This window comes from Chiloscyllium punctatum, chromosome 46, assembly GCF_047496795.1.
Source record: "Chiloscyllium punctatum isolate Juve2018m chromosome 46, sChiPun1.3, whole genome shotgun sequence".
Classification (NCBI taxonomy): domain Eukaryota; kingdom Metazoa; phylum Chordata; class Chondrichthyes; order Orectolobiformes; family Hemiscylliidae; genus Chiloscyllium; species Chiloscyllium punctatum.
Genome location: NC_092784.1, coordinates 37648268 through 37665376, shown reverse-complemented (window position 1 = coordinate 37665376; position 17109 = coordinate 37648268). Strand labels below are relative to the sequence as shown.

The 17109-nt window shown below is 52.1% G+C and overlaps 1 protein-coding gene across 1 annotated transcript in view; it reads left to right on the top strand.

The window, feature by feature from the left end:
- Nucleotides 1–1062: 1062 nt before the first annotated feature.
- LOC140468080 (uncharacterized) overlaps nt 1063–17109 on the top strand; it is a 97309-nt gene continuing 81262 nt past the window's right edge. The window contains exon 1 of the mRNA XM_072564264.1: nt 1063–1377. Within this exon, the coding sequence (XP_072420365.1) occupies nt 1296–1377 (82 nt within the window). The 5' untranslated portion in view covers nt 1063–1295. The remainder of the gene's footprint in view (nt 1378–17109) is intronic.

Here is a 17109-nt window from a genome sequence, read left to right as displayed (position 1 = left end):
GAGGTCTGCCCCAGGGTGTAGGGTGGTCTTTCTGATGGGTAGGGGCTGAGGGTCTGTCCTGGAAGTTGGGTGATATTCTGTCCAGGGTGTGGTGGGGCTCTGTCCTGGGGGGTGGGGGATCTGCCCCCGGGGGTGGGGCTCTGTCCTGGGGGGGTGGGGGAGTGGGGGATCTGCCCCTAGGGGTGGGGCTCTGTCCTGGGGGGTGGGGGATTTGTCCTGGGGGTTGGGGGATCTGTCCCCGGGGGGGCTCTGTCCTGGGGTGTGGGGGATCTGTCCTGGGGGGTGGGGGATCTGTCCCCGGGGGTAGGGGATCTGTCCCCGGGGGGGGCGGGGCTCTGTCCTGGGGTGTGGGGGATCTGTCCTGGGAGGGTGGGGGATCTCCCCCGGAGGTGGGCTCTGTCCTGGGGGATGGGGGATTTGACCCTGGTGGGGGGCTCTGTCCTGGGGGTGGGGGATTTGTGCTGGGGGAGTGGGGGATCTGCCCCTGGGGGTGGGGCTCTGTCCTGGGGGGTGGGGGATCTCCCCCGGAGGTGGGCTCTGTCCTGGGGGAAAGGGAATTTGTCCCTGGTGGGGGGCTCTGTCCTGGGAGTGGGGGATTTGTGCTGGGGGAGTGGGGGATCTGCCCCCAGGGGTGGGGCTCTGTCCTGGGGGGTGGGGGATCTGCCCCCGGGGGTGGGGCTCTGTCCTGGGGGGTGGGGGATCTGCCCCCGGAGGTGGGGCTCTATCCTGGGGGTGGGGGATTTGTGCTGGGGGAGTGGGGGATCTGTCCCCGGGGGTGGGGCTCTGTCTTGGGGGGTGGGGGATCTGTCCCTGGGGGTGGGGATCAGTCCCCGGGGGTGGGGGATCTGTCCTGGAGGGTGGGGGCTCTCTCCTGGGGGTGGGGGATCTGTCCACGGGGGGTGGGGCTCTGTCCTGGGGGGTGGGGGATCTGTCCCCGGGGGTGGGGATCTGTCCCCGGGGGTGGGGGCTCTGTCCTGGAGGGTGGGGGCTCTCTCCTGGGGGGTGGGGGATCTGTCCCCGGGGGTGGGGTCGTGGGGGTTCCTCTCCTGCCCTCCCCACCCCCCGGGGGCTGGAAGGGGCTGGCGCTGAGCAGGAGGCGGCTGCAGGAGGAGGATCGCGGGGACGCGGAGACGGCCCGGGTCCGGGACCGGGACCGGGACCGGGACAGGGACAGGGACAGGGACGTCCTGCCGGCCCCGGGGGCGGGGAGAGAGAGCTCCGTGTCCCGGACACAGACCCAGACAGCAGCCCCTTCCCCCCCGGGGGACAGCCCCAGCCCCTCCCGCTGCCCTGCCATGGCCGAACCGCTACTCCGCAAAACTTTCGCCAAACTTCGGGCCAGGAGGAGAAAAAGTTTAAAAAGCGGCCGGAGTGAAGGTACCGGGAGAGGGAGAGGGTGGGGGGAGAGGGAGGGGGAGGGTGGGGGGAGAGGGAGGGGGAGGGTGGGGGGGGGAGAGGGAGAGGGGTGGGGAGAGAGGGAGGGGGAGGGTGGGGGGGGGGAGAGGGAGGGGGAGGGTGGGGGGGGGGAGAGGGAGGGGGAGGGTGGGGGTGGGGGGAGGGGGGAGGGTGGGGGTGGGGGTGGGGGGAGAGAGAGGGGGAGGGGGAGGGAGAGGGGGAGGGGGAGGGAGAGGGGGGGGGAAAGGGAGGGGGGGGGGGGGAAAGGGAGGGGGGGGGGGGAAAGGAGGGGGGGGGGGGAAAGGGAGGGGGAGGGGGAGGGGGGGGGAGGGGGAGGGGGGGGAGAGGGAGGGGGAGGGGGAGGGTGGGGGGGGAGAGAGAGGGGGAGAGAGAGGGTGGGGGGGGAGAGAGAGGGTGGGGGGGGAGAGGGAGGGGGAGGGAGGGGGAGGGTGGGGGGGGGGAGAGGGAGGGGGAGGGAGGGGGAGGGTGGGGGGGGGGAGAGGGAGGGGGAGGGTGGGGGGAGGGAGAGGGTGGGGGGAGAGGGAGGGGGAGGGTGGGGGGAGAGGGAGGGGGAGGGAGAGGGTGGGGGGAGAGGGAGGGGGAGGGTGGGGGGAGAGGGAGGGGGAGGGTGGGGGGAGAGGGAGAGGGAGGGTGGGGGGAGAGGGAGAGGGAGGGTGGGGGGAGAGGGAGGGGGAGGGTGGGGGGGGGGAGGGGGAGGGTGGGGGGGGAGGGGGGGAGAGGGAGAGGGAGGGTGGGGGGAGAGGGAGAGGGAGGGTGGGGGGAGAGGGAGGGGGAGGGTGGGGGGGGAGGGGGGGAGAGGGAGAGGGAGGGAGGGAGAGGGAGGGAGAGGGAGGGAGGGGGAGGGAGGGAGAGGGAGGGAGGGAGGGAGAGGGAGGGGGGAGAGGGAGGGAGGGAGAGGGAGGGGGGGAGAGCGAGGGGGAGGGAGGGAGAGGGTGGGGGAGTGAGAGTGAGAGGGAGGGGGAGAGGGTGGGGGAGTGAGAGGGGGAGGGGGAGGGGGAAGAGAGGGGGAGTGAGAGGGGGAGGGGGAGGGGGAAGAGAGGGGAGGGGGAGGGGGAAGAGAGGGGGAGGGGGAGGGGGAAGAGAGGGGGAGGGGGAGGGGGAAGAGAGGGGGGAGGGAGGGAGGGGGAGGGAGGGGGAGGGAGGGGGAGGGAGAGGGAGGGAGAGGGAGAGGGAGGGGAGAGGGAGAGGGAGAGGGAGGGAGAGGGAGAGGGAGAGGGAGAGGGAGAGGGAGAGGGAGAGAGGGGGGTGAGAGGGAGGGGGGAGGGAGAGGGAGGGGGAGAGAGAGAAGGGGAGGGAGGTAGACTGAGGGGGAAAGGGAGGGAGAGGAAGAGAGAGAGAAGAGGGGGGAGAGATGGAGAAGAGGGAGTGAGGGAGAGTGCGAGAGGGAGATGGATGGAGAGAGAGGGAGGGAGGGAAGAGGATGTGAGTGAGGAGGCAAGAGAGTGGGAGCAAGGAAGGGGAGAGGATGGGGACAAGGGAGGGGAGAGGGTGTGGATGGGCGAGAGGGAGGGAGTGAGGAGGAGAGATGGGGGTGAGGGAGGGGAGAGGGTGGAGTGAGGGAGGGGAGAGGGTGTTGGGTGGGGGAGGGGAGAGGGTGGAGTGAGGGCGGGGAGAGGGTGTTGGGTGGGGGAGGGGAGAGGGTGTTGGGTGGGGGTGGGGAGATGGTGGAGTGAGGGAGGGGAGAGGGTGTTGGGTGGGGGAGGGGAGAGGGTGGGGGAGGGGAGAGGGTGTTGGGTGGGGGTGGGGAGAGGGTGGAGTGGGGGAGGGGAGAGGGTGTTGGGTGGGGGTGGGGAGAGGGTGGAGTGAGGGAGGGGAGAGGGTGTTGGGTGGGGAAGGGGAGAGGGTGGGGGTGTGGAGATGGTGTGGGTGGGTGTGGGTGAGGGGGACGGTTGAGAGGATTGTGGGCCCAATAAATGGTTCACGGTGAGAGGATTGATGTACAGGAGCAGGGATGTCTCCCTGTACGTACATAGGCCCTTGGTGAGACTGCACCTACAACTGTCTGCAGTTTTGGGGAGCGATACAAAGATTTACCTTGCTAGTTCCTGGGATGGTCAGATTGATGTATGAAGAGAGACTAGATTAGTTGGGACTATATTCACTGCAGTTTCGAGGAATGAGGGGGGAATCTCATAGAAACATATCAAATTCTGACAGGACTGGTGTGTGTAAACATGTGAAGGAATTTCCTGATGACCAGAGAGTCTCGAACCAGGGGCTACTATTTGAGGACACAGGGTAGGCAATTTCGGAATGAGATCATTGGGGATCCTGTGGAATCCACACTCACAGACAGCAATTGAGACCAAAGCACTGAATGTTTTCGAGAAGCTAGATCCTAGCTCAAAGGCCTGCTCCTGCCTTTAATTTCTATATTTCCATGTTAACCGTCACCTCCGGAATCAGCGCCTGGATTTAAGCGGAAAGAAGATCAAAGCCATGTTTGTCATCTGTTGTCGGGTGCAGGCTGGAGCTGAATGGGGGTGTCATAGAATCTTTACAGTATGGACATAGGCCATTCGGACCATCGAGTCCACACTGACCCTCCGAAGTGTATTCCATCCAACCCACGCTCCCTATCCCTGTACCGTGCATTTCAAGTTGTTAACAGAGGGGCACGGGGTGGCTCAGTGGTTAGCACTGCTGCCTCACAGCACCAGGGACCTGGGTTTGATTCCAGCCTCAGGCGACTGTCTGTGTGGAATTTGCACATTCTCCCTGTGTCTGCGTGGGTTTCCTCCGAGTGCTCCGGTTTCCTCCCACAGTCCAAAGATGTGCAGGTTAGGTGAAGTGGCCATGCTAAATTGTCCATTGTCTGCATTAGTCAGAGGAGGGTGGGTTACTCTTTGGAGGGTTGGTTTGGACTTGTTGGGCCGAAGGGCCTGTTTCCATATGGTAGGGAATCTAATCTGATTAGATTAGATTACTTACAGTGTGGAAACAGGCCCTTCGGCTCAACAAGTCCACACCGACCCGCTGAAGCGCAACCCACCCATACCCCTACATTTACCCCTTACCTAACACTACGGGCAATTTAGCATGGCCAATTCACCTGACCTGCACATCTCTGGACTGTGGGAGGAAACCGGAGCACCCGGAGGAAACCCACGCAGACACAGGGAGAATGTGCAAACTCCACACAGTCAGTCGCCTGAGGTTGGGATCGAACCCGGATTCCTGGTGCTGTGAGGCAGCAGTGCTAACCACTGAGCCACCCCGTGCCACCCCATATGTAGGTTAAGAGGTAAAGATTAAATTAAACATTTCAAAGAGCAAGAGTAAGATTTGCTAAACAGATTGAGCACAAACTAGGACCCTCCGCAGTTCGCCTTCTCTGCTGGGTTTTCAGTCCCAGCCCCTGACCACCCTTTTGGAGAGAGAGAGAGAGAGAGAGAGGCACACACAATGCTGCAATTACTAAAGAGCTCGCCTCCTCTGGACAACATGGCAGACTCATCACCTTCATCGTAACAACTGCTGAAGCTCTCGCCTAGCCTCGGAGATTAATGTTTGCTGAATAATAATCGTGGGTGAACAATCAGCAGCGATTGATTTTGAGCTGCATCTGAATCGGGACGTGGTAACACAAAAGCGAGGTTGCATTTTTGTCAGTTTGAGGCCTTAAGGGCCAATCCAGTTGATTGGAAGGGCGGCCTAGCCCGGCAGGAGACAGTGGAGCAGCAATGGCAGCGTTTTTTGGTGATGATTCGGGAGGCACAGTAGAAATCCATCCCAGGGAAGCAGGAACGTAGTAAGGCAAGGACGAGACCATTGCGGCTGACAAGGCAGATCAGGGACTGCATAAAAGCAAAGTATACAATGTGGTGAAGGTGAGTGGGAAGCCAGAGGATTGGGAAACTTGTACAAACCGGCAGTGGGTAACGAAAATAGCAGTTAGGGGATTAGATTAGGTTACTTACAATGTGGAAACAGGCCCTTCGGCCCAACAAGTTCACACTGACCTGCCGAAGCGCAACCCACCCAGACCCATTCCCCTACGTTTACCCCTTCACCTAACACTACGGGCAATTTAGCATGGCCAAATCACCTGACCTGCACATTTTTGGACTGTGGGAGGAAACCGGAGAACCCGGAGGAAACCCACGCAGACGCGGGGAGAATGTGCAAACTCGCCTGAGGTAGGAATTGAACCCAGGTCTCTGGCGCTGTGAAGCAGCAGTGCTAACCACTGTGCCACCGTGCCGCCCATAAGGTAAAATATCAGGGTAAGCTAGCGAGTAATATAAAATAATATTTTTTTAAATATGTAAAAGGTAAGCAAAAGGCAAGAGTGGACATTGGACCACTGGAAAATGAGGCTGGAGACGTAGCAATGGGGAAGAAAGGAATAATGGACGAATTGAATAGGAGCTTTGATTCCGATATCACAGCAGATGATACCAGCAACATATCAGAACTTCAAGAGAGTCAGGGGCAGAAGTGAGTGTAGTGGCCAACACTCAGGAGAAGGTGCTGGGGAAGCTGAGAGCTCTGAAGATGGATAAATCATTCGGATCAGATGGACTATACCCCAGAGTTCTGAGGGAGATAGTTGAGGAACTTGTGGAGACATTAGTGATGATTGTTCAGGAATCATTGGAGTTAGGGAAGATCCCATAGGAACAAGAAAAAGGCTAATGTAACACTTCTGTTCAAGCAGGGAGGGAGAAGACAAGTTGATTAGCCTGAGCTTGACTGTTGGTAAGATTTTAGAGTTAATTATTAAGGATGAGGTTGCGGAGTACTCATTGTACGGTTAAATAGGGGTGTGTCAGCACGGCTTTGTTAAGGAGAGGTCATGTTTGTCAAATCTGTTAGAATTCTTTGAGGAGGTAATGAGCAGGTTAGACAAAGAAGCGGCAGTGGATGTGATCTATTTGGAGTTGCAGAAGGCCTTTGACAAGGAGGTGCACAGGAGACTGCTAAATAAGTTAAGAGGCCATGGTGTTAGGGGAGAGGTACTGGCATGGATAGAGGATTGGCTGGCAGAAAGCAGAGAGTGGGAATAAAGGGGTATTTTTCAGGTTGGTGACCAGTGACTGGTGGAGTTCCACAGGAATCCATGTTGGGACCACAACTATTCACATTATACATTAACCAGCAGGACCAAGGAACTGAAGCTCATGTTGTTTAAATGTGCAGGTGATACAAAGACAGATAGAGGGACAAATAGTGTAGAGGAAGGAGGGAGGCTGCAGAAGGACTTATACAGGTCAGTAGAGTAGGCAAATGTGATAGTCCTAGTTTAGGATTCTCTTAAGCTTTAACGTGTAGGTTCAGGAAGGCGAACGCAGTGTTAGCGTTCACTTCAAGAGGGCTAGAATACAAGAGCAGGGATGGGTGGCTGGGGCTGTATAAGGTCAGAACGCATTTGGAATATTGTGAGCAGTTCTGGGTCCCGTATCTAAGAAGGATGTGCTGGCCTTGGAGGGGGTCTAGATGAACTTTACAGGGATGATCCGAGAGAGAAAGGGCTTGTCATATGAGGCGCAGTTGAGAATTCTGGGTCTGTACTCGATGGAGTTGAGAAGGATGAGGCAGGAAGGTGAGGGGGATCTGATTGAAACTTGCAGAATACAGAGAGCCCTGGAGAGAGTGGACGTGGAGAAGATGCTTCCAATAGTAGGAAAGGCTAGGGCCCAACAGCACAGCCTCAGAGTGAAGGGACTTAGATGAAGAGGGATTTCCCCAGCCAGAGGGTGGAAAATCTGTGGAACCCATTGCTGCAGAAGGCTGTGGAAGCCAAGTCATTGAGTGTACTTAAGACAGAGCGAGATAGGTTCTTGATCATTAAGGGGATCAAGGGTTATGGGGAGAAGGCAGGAGAATGGGGTTGAGGGACAAAGCAGCCGTGATTGAATGGTGGAGCAGACTGGATGGGCCGAATGTCCTCATACTGCTCTCATACCTTATGGTCTGATCCTGTTCGATCCCTGAACCTCCCTGGGAGTGGGAGTTGCTGGCTTGGTGGTTGTTCATCTTGTGATCACCCCTTGGGGAAGTGGTGCCGAGGGACCTCTTTGAATAGCTGCAGACTGTGTGGTGTAGGGGCACCCATAGTGCTGACTGGGGAGGGGGTGGAATTCCAGGCTTTTGACCCAGTGACAGTGAAGGAACAGCAATGTATTTCCATGTCAGGATGGTGAGTGGCTTGGAGGGGAATGTGCCAGTGGTGGTGTTCCCCTGTATCTGCTGCCCTTGACTTTCTCGATGGAAGTGGTCGTGGGTTTGGAGGGTGCTCTTGAAGGAGCCTTAGTGGGTTGCTGCAGTGTGTCTTGTAGATTGTCCACATTTCTGTCACTGTGCTCCGTGGAATGTTTAATTCTGTTAAGTCTGTGAGAGTCGCTGATGAATCTTTACAGCAAAAGTGAGGAGGATTGCTGTTTTGGTGGGGGGGAGGTTAGTCAGGCTAACGTCTGCTTTGTTCGTCTGTAGTGAGACTGAGACATGCGAATGTTTCCAAACCCAGGAATGCAAGTCAGAAAGATTCCTTTCCCTCTGTTCCCTGGAATTCTCTGCTGTCATTTAGTGCTATGCATTTGAGAGGCAGGAATTATGCAGGACAGATTTTGAAAGAGTAGGGACTGACTAAAAGGGTTCCAGTCTGACCGAGTTTTCCATACGGTTTATTTTTAATGTCGCTGTTAGTTCCCAGTGGTTGCCCGTGGGAGAGGACGGGGCGAGTGCCTCCAAAGAAAGGTTTGCAGTGAAATGAGTCTTTTCAAACAGCCAGCAGCCTCTGCTGCAGCAGGAGCTATATTTACATTTTTTTTTAAAAGTGGGGACTGTTGATAAATCCGTTTGACTGACTTGGAGCGAGAGTGAGCAGCTCAGGAATGTGTTAAGAGGTTACAGACTGAACAGTGGGTATGCTGCTGCTTTTTCAAACTGGTGAGACAGAGGACAGGACAGTGACCATCAGAGGCATCTGATCCCTCTCTCTGAATGATAACCGAAACAAAACAAATATGCATTTTAGCTGCAGAGCTTTTTGGCTGTGTCAGAGTCGTGGGTTCACATCCTCTGTGAAGTCCCCTTTAAGGCCCCATCCTGTTTTGCTGTTTGGAAAATATTTAGGATTTGTCTTGAATTTGGGATGCCCAGGATGGGGTGAGGAGGGTGGGTTTCCTATGGGCCCATAATTTGAAGGTTAACCTCCCCAGAACACTGTGAAACTGTCAGGTGGCATTACAAATTTTTTTGTCCCCAGCCTTTATAAATAGAGCATGGGACTCTTAATCCCAGGGTCGTGGGTTCGAACCTCACGTTGGGCGCAGTATTTAGGGCGGCACGGTGGCTCAGTGGTTAGCACTGCTGCCTCACAGCACCAGGGTCCCAGGTTTGATTCCAGCCTTGGATGACTGTCTGTGTGGAGTTTGCACATTCTCCCTGTGTCTGTGTGGGTTTCCTCCCACAGTCCAAAGATGTGCAGGTCAGGTGAATGGGCCAGGCTAAATTGCCCATAGTGTTAGGTGCATTAGTCAGAGGGAAATAGGTCTGGGTGGTTTGCTCTTCGGAAGGTCGGTGTGGACTGGTTGGGCCGAAGGGCCTGTTTCCACACTGTAGGAAATCGAATCTAATCTAAAATACTTGCTTGCTTTGCTTGAGAAAAGTTTTTTTTGGAGATGGGGATGGGGGCTGGGGAGGGGGTGGGGGAAAGGGGCAGTTGAATTGACTCCTGCCTCTAATCAGGTAGGGTGTCTGTTGGCTTTTTGGTTGGCATTCCCACAGAACATCAGTTTGTCACGTAGCCCACACCGGGCAGGCAATGTGGCGTGTCCCGTGTTAGGATAGTCAGCCACATTTGGCCAAAGCTTGCAACAAAGCCTCAGCACCGATAAGCCAAGGTGTTTTCCCCAGGGTCAAGGGGGGAATCCAAAACTCGAGGGCATAGGTTTAAGGTGAAAGGGGAAAGATTTCAGGGGGACCCCAGGGGACACAGAGGGTGGTACGTGTACAGAATGATCTGCCTGGGGAAGTGGTGGAGGCTAGTACAATTACAACATTTAAAAGACATCTGGATGGGTACATGAATAGGAAAAGTTTAGAGGGATATGGGCCAAATGCAGGCAAATGGGACTAGTTCAGTTTAGGAAACCTGGTTGGCATGGACGAGTTGGGCCGAAGGGCCTGTTTCTGTGCAGTACGACTCTGTGACTCTTCACGTTGTCATGTTCCACTTGGGGCTTGGATCGGGGGTCCTTGCCCGACTAGCTGTCCCAGCAACAGGAGGGGGGAATCGTTGTGAGGAGTCAGCGGAGGCACTTTAAAAAAAAACTCCATCAAAAAGCACCCAGCCCACGTATGCAGAGGTGTCCACTCAGCCCCTCTGTACAGTCTCAGCCCAGGCAGTTTCCCGGACAGCTCAGTAACAGTGTTATAGTGGACCAGGCGGGAGGTGCTCAGTCCATTTGTGTTAACACAGGTCTCCCTATCTCCTGTACTGCGTCCTGTTCACCCACCCTTCCTCTGTCTGCTGGCCTGCCTTAGTCTGTACGGTTAAAATTTAACACCCCTCGTGCCCCCACCAAAACCTCTCTACCAGTCTGTCCCCTCCTTCAAGATGATCCTTTCGATATGATCGAGTGGATCGAGATTTATTTTGAAGGGGTTGGGGTATCTGAAAGGTTGAGGCCTGGGGCAGATCAGCCATGATCTTGTCGAATGGGAGGGCAGACTTGAGGGGCTGAACGGCCTACTGTTCCTCCTATTTTGTATGTCATTTGACCAAGCTAACTGTCACTAATATCTCCTTATGTGCTTCAGTGTTTATTTTTTAAGAGAGATACTTTTGAAAGGGTGTGGAGGGGCCGTCACTGCTAGGCCGGTGCTTGTTGCCTGGTCCCTAATTGCCCCAGAAATGGTGGCGGGTGGGCTGCCTTCTGGCGAAACACTGTTGGATTGTTTTGTTAAGTTCAAGGCGCTGCGTGAACGCAGGATGTTGTTGAGTGCTGCAGGGAGCCCTGACACTGATTAACATCTGCCTGTGCCCAGGGAGACTCCATCTGGGAAACCCCATGAGCAGGAAGATGGGGGGGGGTGGCAGTGGTGGCAGTGGTGGGATGATGAAGGAGGCTTTGTTTCTGGTTTGCAGGAGCAGGGGTGATGGGGGATGAGCATAGGGCCTACAAACACAGGCCCCTCTGTCAGGGTGGAGTCAGGAGTCAGTGGGTGTTGTGGGTGTGTGTGTGGGTGTAGAGTTGTGTGTGTGGGTGTACACCTCACTGATTGATGTGTCCCCCTCAGGGTGATGAGGTGAATCAGCATGGCCCACAGTTGTCTGTTTACCTGGCCACACGCACAAGCGATTAATTTATGCTGGCTTCAAGTTTTTTTCTCATTTGGTGGTAATCAAGGCCTGTGACTGGAGTGAATTCAGAGTCTGTGCTTAAATTAATTAAGCACAGACTCTTCATAAACTGTAGAGGGTACACACATCATAGAAGGAGAATGAACTCTTTTTAAGCGTAAAAGACCTAGGGGCCTTGATGTAGTAGATGCTGAGTGGATCATGAGGGAGCCATCTAGAACTGAGGGGCAGAGTTTCAGAATAAGGAGTCCACTGGTTAGGAAAGAGATGGGGCAGTGTTGCCTCCTGTCAGGGAGTTGATAGTATTTGGAATTTGGAAGCTGTGTAGTCCAAGGAAGATTATACCAGACCCTGCCTCTCTCTCCACCCCAGATGCTGGGTAACTCCACCATGTTAATTTCTGATTAATGGTAGTGGTGGTGGGGGGGGGGAGGGGGGGTCACTGGTTGAAGGAGATGGCTAGGGAAATAGAGTTGAGAATGTTGACAGGTAGAGTAGGTTCGAATGCATAAATGGTCTGCTCCTTCTCCCAGATCTTTGTGTTTAGAATGGTTAGAGCATCTAGTCCATTCCAGTGTTTATTCTCCGTCTGGACCTCCACTGAGATCTATCCTTATCAGTATTTCAATTGTGTCTAAAGCAAAACCAGCTGAGGTGTGCCATCCTTGGCAGATGTATTTACAGAATGCAGCATTGTTCATAGGAAAGATTAACAAAAAATGTATTCTTTAAATGGTGAGAGATAGAGAGAGCTGTGATATAGAGGTGTCGTGGTGGGTGAACTATGAAAGATTAGTTTTTAAACATTGAATGCCGACTAAGTCACTGAACCCAGATTATCGTTGGGAAAAAAAACATTAGGCCAACTCTTTCTTGCAGATTTGACTGAATTCAAATTTCATTATCTTATCTTGGGATTCAAATCCATGAGCCCAGAGCATTGGCCTGGAGCTCTGTACTGCTAGCCCACTTACATTATCACTACTGCCACTGCCTCCCCTTAATCACACAAGCACAGCAAGTAATTCAGACATCGATAGCTTATTGCGAGGCGAATTGAATACAGAGTAGGGAGATTGTGCATCAGTTATACAGGGCGCAGGTAAGGCCACGACTGGAGTCCTCTGTATTCTGCAAGCTTATTTATTTACAAAAGGGTGTAAATCACTGGAGTCCATCAGAGAGGGTTTAATAGAATGATCCCTGGGTGGGCAGGTTGTGTTTATCAGGAAAGGTTGGATGGGCCAAGGCTTCATTCACCACTCCCCAGGCAAAGGTGTTTTTCCTGATGTCCGGATTGAATTTATCACTGGGTCCCTTCTAGTTGAGCTTTCTGGATTCGGAGAGCTTTTTTCCCACCTCAACACCAATCAGTGGAAATGTTTTCTCTCTGTCTAACATCCTCAAGTCAGGCTCAAATCGGGGTCATGGTCGCACAGAACGAGAGAGACTGTCATGTGATTTTCCTAGGGTTTGCAGATTAGGGGCCAGTGCGCAAGTTCACTGTACAGTTAAGAGTGGGAGATGTACTTTCAAATGGTGGGCCATTAGGAACTCCTCCAATTGGAAAAAAAAAGCAGCAACTTCAAATGAGATAAGAGACAAAGAAGATACCTAAGGAGAGTGGCTTCCCTCATTGTAAGAGGTGTGCTGTCAAATTTTTTAAAATTTTAGACTAAGCAACACAGTTAAGTTGCCAGACCACAATAGTTTAGATGGGCAGACAAGATCTCAAAGCTTGCATGGGTGTTGACTTCCAGCGTCCCCACCCTCCCCCTGGGTCTGCTGCTGGGCCACTGCTTCCAGACAATTGGCCTAGTCCCTGAAACCTTACAGGACATGCAAAGACCAACTGGAAAATTTGTCAGCCTTTGTTGGTAGGCCTTGATGGGCTTTTAATTCTCTTTAATTGGCTCCATGCCACTTGCCTTTCAAACTGCCAGCTCACTTCCAGAGCGATGAATGGTGCCCACAAACTGGTACACAGTCAGTGGTGTGAATCTTTGCCTTTGACTTTTGCACTTACCTTCACAAGAGAGCAAGCATTCAGCGGCAGATCATAAATAATATTAAACATAATGTGAATACTTATCATCTGAAAAAAAATCAGAGTATCAAAATACAGCAGTAGTTAGGAAAAACAAAGATGTGGTAGGTTTGAAAGTGTTCAAAAACTGTTCCAGGCACAAAGTTTCTCTTAGCCAATCAACCATTCTGTACACAAATATACACAGCATAAAGAATCAAACAAACAATTTAGAAGTGGAAATCCAGATGTAATAGCCATCTCTGTGACCTGGCTACTAACTGAGGGATAAATATTCCAGATGACAGAATTTAGAATAGGCCAACACAGATAGAAAATTATGTAAATATTGCCAGCAGACTTCTCAATAAAGTCAATGAGGGAAAATTGTATATAATTATAAAGGCTTTGCTTTTCTCATAGAATGGGAGAAGCTAAACAGCTGGAGTCGGAATGGTTACGTATTTCTTGAGTGTTTTTTTTGCAGCAGTATTCTGAGAACAGGCAAAATTAGATTTAGTAATGAATTAATTAAGGACAGGACATTAGTTAGGCCACTTTTGGAGTACTGTGTGCAATTCTGCTCTCCCTGCTATAGGAGAGATGTTGTGAAACTTGAAAGGGTTCAGAAAAGATTTACAAGGATGTTGCCAGGGTTGGAGGATCTGAGCTACAGGGAGAGGCTGAACAGGCTGGGCTGTTTTCCCTGGAGCGTCAGAGGCTGAGGGGTGTCCTTATAGAGGTTTATAAAATCATGGGGGGCATGTGTAGAGTCTTTTCCCTGGGGTCGGGGAGTCCAGAACTAGAGGGCATAGGATTATGGTGAGAGGGGAAAGATATAAAAGAGACCTAAAGGGCAATGTTTTCACACAGAGGGTGGTGAGTGTATGGACTCAGCTGCCAGGGGAATTGTGGAGGCTGGTACAATTACAATGTTTAAAAGGCATCTGGGTGGGTATATAAACAGGAAAGGCTTAGAGGGATATGGGCCAAATGTTGGCAAATGGGACTCAATTAATTTAGGATATCTGATCAGCGTGGAGGAGTTGGACTGAAGGGTCTGTTTCCATGTTATACAGCTTTATGACTCTGACTGTGACAATCCAACCTTTTCATAATCTTAAAGGCCTGAACTTGGCCTTTGTGTTCCTCCAGAAAGGAGTCCTAGTCTAGTCAGCCTTTCCTGACAATTCCTAGGTTCCAGAATCTTCTTTCCCCTTCTCCTGTCCCTATCCATTTTTTCTACAATAAGGAAACCACACTTGCTCATTGTATCCCAATGGTCGTCTAACCAAAGGCTGAGTTCTCTTCAACATATTTTTGCGATGACCTGAGGTTGTGAAAGCGTGCTGTATAAATACGAGTGTGTCTTTTCAGTTTATTGTAACTTCCTTGGCTTTCAACATCTAGAACTCCAAACTGGCTTGGTCCATGGAAGGCACAAATGTGTTTAAACTAACGTCAAAATTGCTCGGACAGCGTAGAAAATGTCCGCAGCAATTTCACTTCCAAACTATTGTTCAAAAACAGTTTGGCTTTGGCTGGAATAGAAGGTGTGTGGTAATTGGTATAGCTTAGTCCCCATTTTAGACTCAAGAATTCGATACGTTTTTATAATAGAATTTCCCATGTAAACTTGTCACGCAGTAATGACTCCCTCCAGTGGTGGAAGGTTGCAATTTCAGTCTGATGAACTGACACAGACTGATTCTATGATACACAGACAAGAAGCAAGAGGAGACCATTCATACCCTCATCTGCTCTGCTTTTAGATGAGATATTGCTGCTGTTCTGTGTGTCCTTCGTTCTTTTCTGCTAACCCTCAAAACAATTGAGTCCCTCCCTCCTTAATCAGGAGTCCAAATATCTTGGCCTAAAGAATCCTCAATGATCTGTCAGGGACCCTCGAAGAAAGACAGTCCTAAAAATCGGACCCCCTTATTTTGAAACAGTGTATTCATTGGGGAAAAAAAATGTCACTGTGTGTCCATGTGTATGGATAAAGTTTGCAACCTTTCCTGACTGGAGATTTTCAATCTGGGCGTAAATCAGGGCTGAACCCCCGAGGAATCTTTCTGACTGAACATTCTTCATTTTGATTCTTCTTGCTTAAAATCCCTGAATATTGGGCGTTGTCCATATTTCTGCTCGAGTTAATCTTGTTGATCGAGGACCTGTCTGAAGCGTGTCTTTTGACAGCACATAGAAGATAGAACAGGAGGAGGCAATCATGGCTGATTGTCTAACTCAACATAACCTGTTTCTCCCTATAACCTTTGATCCTGTTCACTCCCAGTGCTGTATCTAGCTGCCTTTTGAATACATTCGATGTTTTGGCATCAACTCCTTCCTGTGGTAATGAATCCCACAGGCTCCCCACTCTTTGGGTCAAGAAATCTCTCCTCATCTCGGTCTGAAACGGTCCAACCTGAATCCCCAGACTGTGACCCCTGGTTCTGGACACACCCACCATCGGGAGCATCCTTCCTGCATCTGCCCTGTCTAATCCTGTTAGAATTTTATAAGTCTCCATGAGACCCCCCCCTCACTTGATTGAACTGCAGTGAAGACAACCTTAATGCTGTCAATCTATTCTCGGAGATTAATCTCACCATCCCGGGAATCAGCCTGGGAAACCCAAGCTGCACTCCCTTGAGAGAACAGCATCCTTCCTCAGAAAAGGAGACCAAAACTCTGCACAGTCTTCTAGGGGTGCTGTCTGAGATATGATCAGTTACCTCTCTTGTCATCAACAGACACATTCAATGGCAGCATCAGAAAGCAATGCCTACATTTAGGGGCAGCACGGTGGCACAGTGGTTAACACTGCTACCTCACAGCGCTAGAGACCCGGGTTCGATTCCAGCCTCGGAGTTTGCACATTCTCCACATGTCTGCGTGGGTTTCCTCCGGGTGCTCCAGTTTCCTCCCACAGTCCAGAAAATGTGCAGGTCAGGTGAATTGGCCATGCTAAATTGACTGTAGTGTTAGGTGAAGGGGTAAATGTAGGGGCATGGGTCTGGGTGGGTTGCTCTTTGGAGGGTCGGTGTGGACTTGTTAGGCCGAAGGGCCTGTTTCTACACTGTAAGTAATCTAAACATTATAGGGGTAACCACTTTAGCATTGTCTCTGTTGCAAAACTGGGTTCAAACCTATATATTGCCCAGGTGGGAGACTGTGCCTGTGGATGTTAGAAGCACAGACAGTCAAAATGCAGCTTTGTTCTCCCTGTATAAGAAACAACATAATTGTATTGGAAGCAGGTCTGAAAAGGTTCATAGAGCAGGGAAACAGATCCCTTGGTCTGACTAGTCTGGGCCAGACAGATATCCTAAACTGATCTGATCTGATTCATTTATTGTCGTGTGTATTTATTCTTAAAGCACTGAAAATAAGCCGAAACGGCATATAGAGCCAGAAAAATACACAGCGACGTTCACCTTATGGCCTTATCTGAAGCCAGGGGCTTGGTTCCTGACTCCTCCACCCCAATGCCTTGAGTCTCTACTGTGACCACCTCGCTGCCTCGTCCCATTTGCCAGCACTGGGCCGTATCCCTCTAACCAGCTATACCATTTTGGGTGCTGTTGTGGGAGATGGCCTACCACACCAAAATTCGGCAGGAGCTGGGAAATGTGGATTGCGAGCAGCTGTTTGAGAGTAAATCCACATTTGATACGTGGGAGGCTTTTAAAGAGAGATTAGATTACCGACAGTATGGAAACAGGCCCTTCTGCCCATCAAGTCTACACCAATGCTCCAAACAGTAACCCACCCAGACCCACTCCCTGACATTTACCCCTTACTAATGCACCTACCACCATGGGCAGTTTAGCGTGGCCGATTCACCTGATCTGCACATCTTTGGACTGTGAGAGGAAACCGGAGCACTCGGAGCAAACCCATGCAGACACAGGGAGAATGTGCAAACTCCACACAGAGGCTGGAATCAAACCCTGGTCCCTGGCGCTGAGCCACTGTGCTGCCCGAACTCCTTTCTCAACCCCTTTCTTCCAACCTCCCCCTTTAAAATGTGGACTAAAACCAGCCTCTTTGTCAAAGCTTTTGCTGGTGTACACAATAGGATCAAGTACCATTTGATTTGTAGTTCTTTAGGATGCTTTGTGGCATTAAAGGTGCTACCTAAATGCAATGGCCTCTGTCTATAAGCATCGTGTATTTCAGGAGAGATGTTGGGAGTTGAGAGTCCCTGAGTTTGAGATGGCAGAACAGAACAGAAGTAGTCCTGAACAGAGAGAGAGAGAGTGAGAGAGAGAGAGAGAGAGAGAAGGGAGAGAGAAGGGAGAGAGAGAGAGAGAGAGAGAAAGAGAGGGAGGGAGAGGGAGGGAGGGAGAGA